This window comes from Malus sylvestris, chromosome 3 (genome assembly GCF_916048215.2).
Source record: "Malus sylvestris chromosome 3, drMalSylv7.2, whole genome shotgun sequence".
Lineage (NCBI taxonomy): Eukaryota > Viridiplantae > Streptophyta > Magnoliopsida > Rosales > Rosaceae > Malus > Malus sylvestris.
In genome coordinates this window covers 2,346,108-2,359,777 of record NC_062262.1, presented here as the reverse complement: position 1 = coordinate 2,359,777, position 13,670 = coordinate 2,346,108, and the positions used below count along the sequence as shown (strand labels likewise).

Genomic DNA, 13,670 nt, shown 5'->3' with positions numbered 1-13,670 from the left:
AATTGCTTGTGCTAATATAATATCCATTCTGCCATAGGTGGCTCGCATCAATGGAGTAAATAATTGTCAACAATGTTAGGCTGTGGCTGACAAATAAATATAACCATATTCGTCGTTCTCTGTTATTTTAAGATAGAAAGAGATAGAGAGAGCTGAGCTGAGAGAGAACTAGATGGGAAATGAAGGGTATTTGCCATTGTTCGAGACGAGGAGAGCCAAGGGAACAGTACTGTATAGGGTTCTTGCAGCATCTATATTTGCAGGGATATGTTTGATTTGGGTTTATAGATTGAGTCACATACCAAAAGCAGGAGAAGATGGAAGGTTTGGTTGGATTGGACTTTTGGGTGCTGAGATATGGTTTGGTTTTTACTGGCTCCTCACTCAGGCCTCCCGGTGGAACCGTGTGTATAGGTACACCTTCAAAGATAGGCTATCTCAAAGGTACTTTCGTATTTGTATTTCTAACTTCATACTCATTTCTTTATATTTGTTATCCAACAAGTATCGTTCATGAAATTTGAACTCAGATACGAGAATGAATTGCCGGGAGTGGACGTATTTGTGTGCACGGCAGACCCAACCATTGAGCCGCCTATGATGGTGATTAACACGGTTTTGTCAGTGATGGCTTATGATTACCCGCCGGAGAAGCTGAGCGTCTATCTGTCCGATGATGGCGGGTCGGAACTTACATACTATGCTCTCTTGGAGGCTGCTGAGTTTGCAAAGTATTGGATACCATACTGCAAGAGGTACAAAGTGGAGCCAAGGTCACCTGCTGCTTATTTTGTCACAGTATCTGCTGATGCAATTGATGATGATCAGGCTAAAGATTTCTGGGTTACTAAGGTACACAAATTTTTTCTGTATTGGATCTGTTAAAATGCATGAAATAAACATGTTGGAACAATGGTATTGGATGACTAGTGAAGTTAGGCTAGTCAACTTTCTTTGTGTAAGTTAGGCAAGTTAGGCAAGTTAGGCAAGTGTTAGGCAAGTTAGGCTTATGTCCTCTTTCTTTCCCTATATATAATTTCATCTTGTAATTGTTAGAAGTATCAAATACACATTGAAAATCAATATGGTATCAGAGCTGTGATCTGGGAAAACCACAAAACACAAGCTCTAAGGCAGTCACGAGGTCAACCATTCCAGGCATGGCTTCTCATTCAAAATGGGAAAATCCCAACCACCCACTCTATCTCCACCACTTGGACCAACCTGGTGCAATCCTCGTACCACAACCATTGGTGGAAGACAACTACAGCACATGGGTTCAATCCATGAGTATGGCCTTAACGGTCAAGAACAAACTTGGTTTTGTTGATGGGACAATCAACAAACCAAGTGAGGACAATTCTGAGGAGCTGCAACAATGGAATCGCTACAACAACTTGGTCAAGACATGGCTACTAGGTTCCATGTCAAAGGAGATTTCAGGGAGTGTCATCAACTACACGGATGCTCGACAAATGTGGACCGATCTGCAGGAGAGGTTCTCACATGTGAATATAGTTCAACTGTTCCATGTTGAGAACGAGATCCATGATTGCGTCCAAAGCAATATGAGTGTAAGTTCTTACTTCACTAAACTTAAAAGTTTATGGGATGAACGTGATACTTTGTGTTCCATTCCAGCAAGCAGTCGTGGAACAAAGAATGAGATGAACTCATATGTTGAAACTCAGAAAACCATGAAGTTCCTTATGGGATTGAACGAATCGTATGCTACGGTTCGAAGCAATACCCTTCTTCTCGAACCACTGCCTACGATGAACAAGGCATATGCGTTGGTCCTTCGACATGAACGCCAGGCAGAGGTTTCCAATGGGAAGAGTACACAACCAGAGGCTGTTGTCTTTGCAGTGAAGAATTTGTCGCAAGAACCTACACCGGAAGACAAAGAGATGCGATGTGGAAAGTGCAATAGAACCAATCACATCACCAAAAACTGTCGTGCACATCTCAAGTGCACTTTTTGTGGATGGAAAGGTCACACCTTCGATTTTTGTCGAAAACGGAAAGCAGCCACAGAAACGGAAAACAGTCGTCCTTTTTCTTCAAAAGGGAATCAAGTTTCACAAAGTAACAAGCAAGAGATGTTGCCCAATTTCCCGTTCTCTCAGGAGGATTGCAAGCAAATCCTTCAAATGTTGAACAAGAACAAATCATCATTTGCCAATCAAGTCGGTAATCCTTCTAGTCATGAAGAACTTTCAGGTAAAGCCTTATCTTTTTCCTATAAAGGAACCGAAAGTATTTGGATCCTGGACAGTGGTGCCACGGATCACATAGTTTGCAGCCCTAGTCTCTTTACACACTCACGAGCTGTTGAAAATCATACAGTTGAACTGCCAAATGGTTCCGTTGCCAAAGTCACTCACATTGGACAAGTTGTTTTCTCTCATAATCTTATCCTTGACAATGTCCTATGTGTGCTGTTCTTTAAATTAAATTTAATATCCATCAGTAAACTAGCCTATGATTCCTTATATGTCACAATTTTCTTCACCCAATTTTGTGTCATTCAGGACCTTCGCTCGGGGAAGATGATTGGGATGGGAACTGAAAGGGAGGGACTCTACTACCTCGACTCATCAAGGAAAGGAACATGCAACAATATTCAAACCATCGCACCAAAGCTTTGGCACCAACGCCTAGGACACCCATCTCGTAAAGCCACTTCGTTGTTACCTTTCTTTAACAATAAAGCTTGTGATTTGGAAAAATGTTCAATTTGCCCATTGGCCAAACAAACACGATCACCCTTTCCTTTGAGCTCTATTTATACCAAATCATGTTTTGAATTATTGCATATTGATATTTGGGGTGGTTATCAAGTTGCTTCTATTTCAGGTGCCAAGTATTTCCTTACCATCGTAGATGACTACACTAGAAGCACTTGGGTTCACTTGATGAAACATAAATCTGAAACAAAAGACATTTTAGTAAAATTCATTCAAATGATTGAGACTCAATTCAATACCAGAGTTCAAATCATACGAAGTGACAATGGCCCTGAGTTTAAACTTGAGCAATTTTATGCTCTCAAAGGCATCATACATCAATCTAGTTGCGTCAACACACCACAACAAAATGGTGTTGCCGAACGTAAACACCGGCACTTGCTCAATGTTGCTCGGGCTTTGCTCTTTCACGCTTGTTTGCCAAAACGTTTTTGGGGAGATGCAATCCTAACCTCAGCCTACCTCATCAATAGAACACCCACTCCACTTCTCCAAGGTAAAACACCCTACGAAAAACTGTTTCACAAAGCACCTAACTATTCTCATTTGAAGGTTGTCGGTAGCTTGTGTTTTGCTTCTACACATGCCCAAAGGCCCTCTAAATTCGACCCTCGTGCAATCCAATGCATTTTTCTTGGGTATCCTTATGGTCAAAAGGGTTATAAATTGTTTGATATAAAACACAATAAGACTTTTGTTTCTAGGGATGTCGTATTTTTTGAAGATCATTTTCCATTCCAAAATTGTAACACTTCCGTTGCCCCGTCTCCATCAAACACGACACCTATCCCGTTTGACTCGACCTCTCCCATTGAGTCGCATTCCAGCCTTGCACCAGCAGACATAAACACCACATCTCCCACACTTGCCGACATCACACCACTCTCATCTCCTTTACCCTCTACAACTCCACCACCAGATACCTTATCAACACCTTCACCTACCCTACACTCTTCCCCACCTCTAACCACTCCATCACCAGATCCACCCCCTCCACTCCGTCGTAGCACTCGACCAACCAAAACTTCCACATTTTTGCAGGACTTTCATGTTGAGGTGGCTCTCCCATCCCGCGTTGCACCCACATCTTCCACAAGCATGGTTCAGTCATCAGGTACATCTCACTCCCTATCTCGTTATTTATCCTATGACCATGTATCCACCACTCACAAAACCTTTCTCACCACCCTCACCATTATCAAAGAACCCACCAGTTTTTCGCAGGCTGTTCAGGATCCAAAATGGCGTGACGCCATGCAAAAAGAGATTGCTGCCCTCCATGACAATTGCACTTGGACTCTTGTGCCCTTACCCCCTCACAAACATCCCATAGGCTGCAAATGGATCTATAAGGTGAAGCTTAAACCTGACAGTAGTGTTGAACGCTACAAAGCCCGTCTCGTTGCTAAAGGCTATAGTCAAATTGAAGGGCTTGATTATCGGGAAACATTTGCTCCAGTTGCCAAGCACACCACTGTCCGTGTCCTCCTCAGTATTGCCTCCATCCGTGGTTGGCATCTTCACCAACTTGATGTAAACAACGCATTTTTGCATGGTAACTTATACGAGGAAGTTTATATGTCCCTACCTCATGGGTTCGGACGAAAGGGGGAGACACGAGTGTGCAAATTACACAAATCCATTTATGGTTTAAAACAGGCCTCAAGACAGTGGTTTATCAAGCTGTCTAGTGCTCTCAAGACTGCTGGTTTTCATCAATCATGGTCAGATTACTCATTGTTCGTCTGAAACCGTCAAGGCAGTTTCATGGCATTACTTGTGTATGTTGATGGCGTGATTCTTGCAGGTAACAATTTGAGAGAAATTGAAGAGACTAAACTCTTCCTTTCCCAACATTTTAAGCTAAAGGATTTGGGAAAAATCAAATATTTTTTGGGGATAGAAGTTGCAAGATCTAAACAAGGGATTGCCTTGTGCCAACGCAAATATGCGTTGGAGATACTAGAAGATGCTGGGTTCCTTGGTGCGAAGCCCTCACGATTGCCGATGGAACCAAAGTTGTCCCTTACACAAACTGAAGGGACGCTCCTACATGATCCTTCTTCATATAGGAGACTCGTAGGGAGGCTAATTTACTTAACCATCACGAAGCCTGACCTGACTTACGTGGTTAATATGTTAAGCCAATTCATGGACAAGCCGCGACAACCACACCTTGATGCAGTGCATAAGGTTCTCAGATACATCAAACAATCTCCTGGCCAGGGAATTCTTTTGCCTTCTACAGGTTCACTACAGTTACAAGCTTTTTGTGATGCTGATTGGGCTCGGTGTAAAGACACTAGAAAGTCAATAACCGGTTATTGTATCTTCCTTGGGCAAGCACCGATATCTTGGAAAACGAAGAAGCAAAGCACATTCTATCGTTCTAGTGCAGAGGCAGAATATCGTTCTATGGCTATCACCTGTTGTGAAGTTATATGGCTAAGAAACCTTTTGAAGGACTTACGAGTGAATCATGCACAACCAGTCACATTGTTTTGTGATAATCAAGCTGCCATGCACATTGCTTCGAACCCAGTGTTTCATGAACGAACGAAGCATATAGAGATCGACTGTCACTTAGTACGTGAGAAGATTCAGATGGGAATGGTGCAAACAGCTTACATACGAACCTCGAATCAACTTGCAAATTTGTTCACCAAACCACTAAGCTCGGCGCAATTTGAGGTCTTACTTAGCAAGTTGGGTGTCATTGACATCCACACTCCAACTTGAGGGGGAGTGTTAAAATGCATGAAATAAACATGTTGGAACAATGGTATTGGATGACTAGTGAAGTTAGGCTAGTCAACTTTCTTTGTGTAAGTTAGGCAAGTTAGGCAAGTTAGGCAAGTTAGGCAAGTGTTAGGCAAGTTAGGCTTATGTCCTCTTTCTTTCCCTATATATAAGTTTCATCTTGTAATTGTTAGAAGTATCAAATACACATTGAAAATCAATAGGATCAAATTCTGAATTTTGTGTAACTTATTACATTCGTGACAGCCCAAAAAGCTAAGAAAATAACGTAAACATAAAGGGAGTTTTAACGAAAAGTCCACAATTCTATTCATTTTAACGAAAAATTACATTTTTACACTAAAAAGTCAAACATGATATTATTCACTTTACCCTTTATTTTGTCATTATCGTTAAAACTCAAAGTTTTCAAACTCTTTTCATTAGTTTTCCTAAAGATAAAAGACTAAGAGATGGTTTGGTATTGCTATAAAGGTCGTACCCAGTGCACAAGGCTCCCGTTTTACGCAGGGTCTGGGAGAGGTGAATGTCGGCTAGCCTTACCCCCATTTATGGAGAGGCTGCTCCCAAGTCTTGAACCCGAGACCTACCGCTCATGGGCGAAGGCATTTGCCATCGCACCAAGTGCAACCTCCATGGTTTGGTATTGCTATGCTTTGAAAAAAAAAAATTGTTTTTGTTGTGCTGTGAAATAAAGCAACAAAGTGTTTGGTAAAATTTTTTGTAAAAATGCTTTCGGAAAAAAAAGCAGTATGATAGTGTTTGGTAAACTTTTATGTAAAACAACTGTAATTGTGTGAAATGATCAAAAATGGTATAATACTATATTATTATTATTATTATTATATTTTATTTAGGAGAAATTAGGTTCTCATCATTCCTTTTGCTACTTCATTGATTAAAATCCTATTCATTTTCAATTTTTGATCAAGGTCCTTTGGTATTAATAACATCATTAATTATTTCAATAATAAAATATTTTTTTATTTCTAAATATATTCATTTAATGTTAAAAATGTTACAATTAGTATATTTATATTTATGACTAAATTTTTTGTCATATATTTTTAGTTTTAGTTTGTACCCATTTTTAATTTGTAATTCTTTTTTAACTTGTACTAATTTTCTTTTAAGTTTTAATTTGTACCCATATATTAATTTCTTTTTGTGTCCATATTTTTTAAAGTTTCTTTGTATTTGTACCCATATATTTTTTTTATTCATACTTTTTATTTTGCTAAATGCACCCATTCTAATTATATGTACCCATTCATGTAAAACTTTTTAATCTTAAAATGTACTCATTCTTAAATATACCAATTTGTTATATGTAAAATGTACCCTTTTTTTTAATATATAAAATCTATTCATTTTTTTTCTAATCCATTTTTAAACTTATATGGGTACATTCTTTTTTCTTTGATTTTAAAATGTATTCATGCCAAGTTTAATTGAAGAAATTTACTAATGTTATTAACCCTAATATCTTCTTCTTCTTTTTTTGTGATTTTGAAGAATGTACCCATATTTTGATACAATAAATTTTTTGGTTAATTTTGATGAATGTACCCATGTTTATATATATATATATATATACACACATACAATAGTATATTTATATTTTAATATTTTTAATCCCACAAAATATGGTTTTTTTATTTAAAATCTCATTTATATAAACAAATAAAATTTCTAATTTTTAATTTAAAAAATATAGTAACGTATATAGAAATAAATTATCACATTAACTTCAATGACCTCGATCAAAAATTAAAAACCAACAAGGTTTTAATCAAAGAATATTCATAACTAAGGACCGCATCCAAAGTCTCCCTTTTATTTAATATTACTATTTTTATGTGAGGATTTTCACTCAGTTTCACACCTTCCTCTCCCTTTCATTGTTTTCACTTTCTTCTTCCTCCTCCGACATATACACACGGATGACAACGGCTACACCACCAATTGTGTGGCCGTGATATCCTTAATCCAAAACCCTAAAAAATCAAGAACCTTCCTCACTGCTACCACCTCCTCCTCCTCCATCTCCGCCCCTCTTCACTACTCTCCGCTCTCCTACCCTCTCTCCGTCGGAGCAAGACTACTTCGCTTCGCCCCTCCAATCCTCTGCAGGCGTTGGATAACGAAGGCAACAACTCAAGTCCATCATCCCTTTGTTTCTCGTTGTCTCCAAGTTGTAAACTTTGAAGAAAGAGAAATTGAAGATGGATAACGGAGGCAGTGACTCAATCCCCTTCTTCTCACTGTCTCTAGTCCAGCCTCTCTTCCTTCTGCAAGCAGCGACTTAAGGTTGTGGAGCGACTCAAGGTTATCTCTTCCACCTCCTCCTCGTTTTCTTTTTCTGATTTGAAACAAATTCAAAGTTGTAAACTTTGAAGAAGGAGAAATTGAATTGTTGTGCTAACCGAAAAGAGAAATTGAATTGTTGTTGTTCTTTTTGTCTGCATGTTCTTGAAGTAGTAGAGGAAAAATGAGAGTTTTATGTTTTTTTTTGTTTTTGCGATTATCGGTTTTGGCTGTGGTAGTCTAGTGGGTTTCTGTGTTTCCATTTCTTGTGCAGATCGGCAAAGCCGTTTTTGGTGGGTTTCTGGGTTTTGTGGAGATCGGAAAATGACCACCGTTTCTGGTTTGAGGGTGTTATTGGACTTTAGAAAGTTTCATTAAAGGAGCACTGTAGTTCCACGTGCTTTGAAAAAAAACCAGTTTTCCAAAGCAGCATTTAGTTGCTTCAGCTTTTCTAATGATTTCAGTTTATTCTCACAGTAACTTCCAAAATAATCCTTTTTTTTTAGTTTACCAAACAACTTTAACATAAAAACTTTGAAAATAAGCAACTTTTTTTTTAAGCACCTCAATGCCAAACCATACCTAAATGGGTAAACTAATCATGTTTATTTTTTGTTTTTCTCAAACGGCAATCATGAGTTATGGGTTTCCTCATGTGTAATGATGAATGTTTTTAACCACCTAATCTAACAGTTCTTATAACTATTAGTTATTGCAGCCGTATCTGTGGGATATATCAATTGAATATAACAAATTCAAAAGGGCAATACGAGGGAGACTAAATATTTAATTATATATTGTAAATTATATGACATCATTGTTAATGATTGAATTATTATTTAAATGTTAATAATGGTTTTTTTTTAATTAATGACACATCATATAATTTATAAATTTGGTCTACATAGCATTACTAAATGTGCAAGACACCTTTCTTTTGCATCAGAATTTCATTATTGTTTTTGTAAATTAGGATTGTTTATAACATGTCGCTTTATAAAAAATAAAAATCAGCTATGAGTCTTTTGACAATTTTCGAGTTAGTACATTTGCTAAGAGTATGATTGAGATAATAATGTTCAAATTACACAAATTTTTTTCATTTATATTTTTATTCACTAAATTATTTGTATGCGTGCATCTTAATAAAATTAAATGAAGTTGAAAGTAGGCCTAAATTGAAAATAATAAAATAAAGTATACAACACCTAGTAAACAAATGCAAGTGGTTTGTAATCTTTTTCTATTTATGAAAGAAAGTGGTTTGTATATTTTTAGGGAGTTTTAACGAAAAGCCTACGGTACTGTTCACTTTAATAAAAAATCATTTGTTTACACTAAAAATTCAAACATGGTACTATTTGCTTTACCCTTTATTTTGTCTTTATCGTTAAAACTTAAAGTTTTCAAATCATTTTCATTAGTTTTCCTATCTTTTTACAGTTTCTTGTTACCTTTTTAATATTGTCTGTATATTAAAAAGAGAACTATAATTGACACTCTCATAGTCTAATCATCCACGCCTAAGAAGTTTAAAGTGCATAATTTATTTTTGAAGTATCAATAATAATTTCTTTAAGAAAATATATCAGCAAAACAATTAGCTGAGCGTAGTAATGGGCTTAGGATATCGTTGTTATAGATAATTTATGCAAACAGCAATGAAGATGTCCACTTTTCAAAGTAAATATTAACGGTAATAAAATAAGTTTGGGCAGTCCAGCCCAATTTATATTGTTTAGTTCACTGATACCTGTTTTCTGAAATTTTTGCTACAGAAATCATACAAAGAAATGGAGAATCAAATTCAAATTGTAGTGAAGCTAGGCAGGATTTCAGATCAAATACGATCAAAATGCAAAGGCTTTTCTCAGTGGGATCCAAATTCATCTAGACGTGACCATGACACCATTCTTCAAGTACGTATGAAACTAATTTGATACTCAAATGATATCTTTTAAAGAAAAAAAATGCAATTCATGGTCATAGAGTCATAGTAAACAACTACGACAACAACAAATCCTTATTCTATTAAATGGGGTTGGCTGTATGTCCTAGAACGTCAATACGCTCGATTTTGTGTTAAGTTTTCCGTTCGCTCCAAGTACTCCATGTCTTTTCTCAAATCATAGTAAAACAGTGGAAAGAAAAATTTGATGTGTACTAATTAAATGCTTTTTCCAGATTCTAATTGATGGGAGGAACCCTAATTCAGGAGATGTTGAAGGGTGTGTATTGCCAACTTTAGTGTATTTAGCTCGGGAGAAAAGGCCTCAACATCACCATAACTTCAAAGCTGGCGCTATGAATGCTCTGGTAATTATAAACTTACATCTATTCGGTGATTTTTTTTTTTTTTTACAAGAGAGACTAAAAAGGGTGAGACTGTGTACGATAGACGTTCTCACCCAACTCTCGCAAAAGCAGGAAGTCTTGTTGGTTAGGGATCGCCCTTAGAGACCAAAAATGGTGCTTCCAAAACCATCAAATTTAGAGTGTTTATTGATGTAATAATCATTCACTGTTTGTTCTGTGATCCTTAATATTTATGCAGATTAGGGTGTCTTCAAACATTAGCAATGGGCAGGTCATTCTTAATGTAGACTGCGATATGTATTCGAACAACTCCATGGCCATACATGATGCGCTTTGTTTCTTCATGGATGAAAAAGAAGGCCAAGAGGTTGCCTTCGTACAGTTCCCACAGAATTTTGAAAATAGAACTAAGAATGACTTGTATAGCAATTCTTTACTCGTAATCTACGAGGTGAGTAGATGTTAATGGAGTTACATGATTGTAGAATTGAGCTTATTTTAATTGGAGTTTCATGTTAAATTATATTGAACTTTATAGTTGACATGTTGGAGTGGGGATTGAAGGTGGAATTCCATGGCTTGGATGGTTATGGCGGCACTCTATATGTCGGAAGTGGATGCTTTCACAGAAGAGAGACTCTTTGTGGGAGAAAGTTTATCAAGGGATCCAAGATTGATATGAAATGGGAGTTCAGTGGACAAAGAGAAGAAAGTAGAATTCATGAATTAGAAGAAAATTCAAGAAGTCTTGCAAGCTGTACATTTGAAGAGAACACTCAATGGGGAAAAGAGGTCTCTCTCTCTCTCTCTCTCTCTCTCTCTCTCTCTCTCTCACACACACACACACACACACACAACTGCACACTAATTTGAGCTTGATGCATGTCTATAATTTGCAGATGGGATTGAAATACGGATGTCCGGTAGAAGATGTGATCACAGGGCTATCAATCCAATGCCGCGGTTGGAAATCAGTGTATTGCAATCCCACAAGGAAAGCTTTCTTAGGAGTAGCCCCAACCACGCTAACTCAGACGCTTGTGCAGCATAAGAGATGGACAGAAGGCAATTTCCAGATTTTGTTTTCTAAATACAGCCCTGCATGGTATGCACATGGAAAAATTAGCTTTGGTCTTCAACTTGGATATTGTTGCTACGGCTTCTGGTGTTTGAATTCCTTGGCAACGTTATTTTATTCGATTGTCCCTTCCCTTTACCTCCTCAAAGGCATTTCCTTATTTCCACAGGTACTGTTTTTGTGTCACAATATACATATTTTTTTTTTGCAACTTACTCAATGTTTATAATAATAAGGGGTTTGCTTTCTGGATTTAGGTCTGGAGCCCTTGGCTCATACCATTTGCATACGTGATAGTTTCGACGTACACTTGGAGTCTTGTTGAATTTTTGTGGTGTGGTGGCACAATCTTAGGTTGGTGGAACGATCAACGAATGTGGCTTTACAAGAGAACAAGTTCCTACCTATTTGCCTTCATTGACACCATTTTAAACTCGCTTGGATATTCTGATACAGCATTCATGATAACATCTAAGGTGGATGACGAAGATGTGTCAGAACGATACAAGAAAGAGGTTATGGAATTTGGAGATCCGTCACCAATGTTTACCATACTTGCAACACTAGCAATTCTCAATTTGTACTGCTTCCTTGGGTTTTTAAACAAAGCAATCTCTGGAGAAGGCATAACGAAAGCTTACGAGAAAATGCCTTGGCAAATTCTTCTATCTGGGGTTTTAATTCTTCTCAACCTACCATTATACCAAGCCCTTTACCTAAGGAAGGACAAGGGAAAGATGCCAAGCTCTGTAGCTTTTAAATCGATGGCATTTGCAGTGTCTGCTTGCATTTGTTTCCAGTATTTGTATTGAAAGAAATTCGTTATTAGAACAATTAAAGATTGTCACTTCCGCCGATTGTCCATGAGGATTTCAGGGCTTAAGATGACTTCCTAAACCCTATGTTTATGTGATTTTATTCCTACTTCAAGCAAAGAAATGTGATTTTTATCCTCTTTCTTGTTAGTGTATAAGCTATTGAGCTTACTTTGAAATTAGAAGTAAATAAGCCTTGTATTTAATTGTGTATTCACTTTGGTAATTTCACCAAGTGTAGGGCTCATATTGTAAAAGGGTCTTAGTAATAGGTGTAAAGATCTCTTTGTATCCATCTAGATGTGTGGTTGAGATCATCTTTCTTATATACTTTGTAACCCATCCAGTGTGCACAGTGTGTGTGCGTGAAGGAATACATATATAGATCTCTCTCTGCAAGTTAGTACAGAGAGAGCACCACCATCAAAAATCTTCTCTCCATTGCCTTGATATGCTTCTCATTCCTTATTCCTACTACTCCTCCTTCATCTAAAAAATAACTAATAGAACTTTAACATAGCCTCAGAGCCGAGTTCGATCATTTGAGATCTGGGCATAAAACCAATCGAGCTACACTCGAGCTCGCTCCGGATTGGGTGACGTTGCTGGAATTTCATAAAACCCGATTTCGATTTGTATTCGCATCATCAAAGCTCGAAGATGGCTGGATCTGGAAGTTCTGAGGTGAGAACTCCGATCTTCTCCGGTGAGAACTACGAGTTCTGGAGAATCAAGATGGTGACGATTTTTAAATCTCATGGGTTATGGAAATTTGTGGGAAAAGGTGTTACGGTTTCAAACTCAAATAAGGAAAAGGTTGAAGGAAGCTTAGGAGAAGAAGACGATGAGAAAACTGTTGCTACCTATATGCAGGATGCAAAAGCTCTGGGTATTATTCAGCAGTCTCAGATCAGATATTCTCTCGGATAGCTAATGCAGATTCTGCGAAGATGGCATGGGATCTATTATATGGCGAGTACCATGGTGGTGATCAGGTAAGATCTATGAAACTACAAAATCTGAGACGTGGATTTGAGTATCTAGGATGTGTGATGATGAAACTCTGTTTGGGTATCTTACAAGGCTAAATGAATTGATTAATCAGATGAAAACATTTGGTGAGATTCTATCTAATGAAAGGCTTGTACAGAAAGTCCTAATTAGTCTCAGTAAACCATATGATCCCATATGTCTAGTTATCGAAAATACCAAGTGCTTAGAGACTGTAGAACTACAGGAAGTTGTAGCAATTTTGAAGAGTCAAGAACAACGATTTGATTTGCATAGTGTTGATACCACTAAAAGGGCTTTTGCCTCACTCTCTGTGACTCAAAAAGGGCAAACCAGTAGTAATGCTCAGTCTGGTACATTCAAATCATATAAGCACTTGAATTCAAAGGGAAAGAAATGGGATTCTCAGTCTAAGTTTCAACAAAGGTCATTCACTAATCCTACATAGAATTCAACATCTTCTGGGTATATGAAGCAAGATACAGCTAAACCACAGTGTAAAGTGTGTTCCAAATTTCATTTTGGTGAATGTAGGTATAAGGGGAAGCCTAAATGTTATAATTGTGATAAGTTTGGACATTGGGCCAGGGAATGCACAGCAGGCAAGGTCATTCAAAAGGCAAACTGTGCCAA

At 37.6% G+C, this 13,670-nt stretch overlaps 2 protein-coding genes across 3 annotated transcripts; both read left to right on the top strand.

Annotated features, from left to right (window-relative positions):
• The first annotated feature begins 162 nt into the window (after nt 1-162).
• On the top strand, nt 163-12,160 carry LOC126616274 (cellulose synthase-like protein E1). The gene is made up of 8 exons (XM_050284295.1): nt 163-444; nt 531-852; nt 9,596-9,736; nt 10,002-10,133; nt 10,372-10,584; nt 10,698-10,925; nt 11,033-11,380; nt 11,469-12,160. Exons 1-8 carry the CDS (start codon nt 173-175, stop codon nt 12,021-12,023), a joined length of 2,211 nt encoding a protein of 736 aa, XP_050140252.1. The 5' UTR covers nt 163-172; the 3' UTR covers nt 12,024-12,160.
• LOC126616283 (uncharacterized) lies at nt 1,045-2,781 on the top strand. 2 transcript variants are annotated; one of them, XM_050284315.1, is made up of 2 exons: nt 1,045-2,223; nt 2,535-2,781. In XM_050284315.1, exons 1-2 carry the CDS (start codon nt 1,161-1,163, stop codon nt 2,570-2,572), a joined length of 1,101 nt encoding a protein of 366 aa, XP_050140272.1. In that variant the 5' UTR covers nt 1,045-1,160; the 3' UTR covers nt 2,573-2,781. The 2 variants fall into 2 exon arrangements, with proteins under 2 accessions (XP_050140272.1, XP_050140271.1); XM_050284314.1 differs by having other exon boundaries at nt 2,306-2,781.
• Nucleotides 12,161-13,670: the final 1,510 nt, after the last annotated feature.

Excerpts from the sequence above, each read along its gene's own strand:
- LOC126616274 (XM_050284295.1), top strand. The coding sequence starts at position 173 with ATGGGAAATGAAGGGTATTTGCCATTGTTCGAGACGAGGAGAGCCAAG. Across the intron at positions 445-530 it reads AAAGATAGGCTATCTCAAAG|ATACGAGAATGAATTGCCGG; the intron begins GTACTTTCGTAT and ends ATTTGAACTCAG. Across the intron at positions 853-9,595 it reads AAGATTTCTGGGTTACTAAG|AAATCATACAAAGAAATGGA; the intron begins GTACACAAATTT and ends TTTTTGCTACAG.
- LOC126616283 (XM_050284314.1), top strand. The coding sequence starts at position 1,161 with ATGGCTTCTCATTCAAAATGGGAAAATCCCAACCACCCACTCTATCTC. Across the intron at positions 2,224-2,305 it reads TAGTCATGAAGAACTTTCAG|CCCTAGTCTCTTTACACACT; the intron begins GTAAAGCCTTAT and ends CATAGTTTGCAG.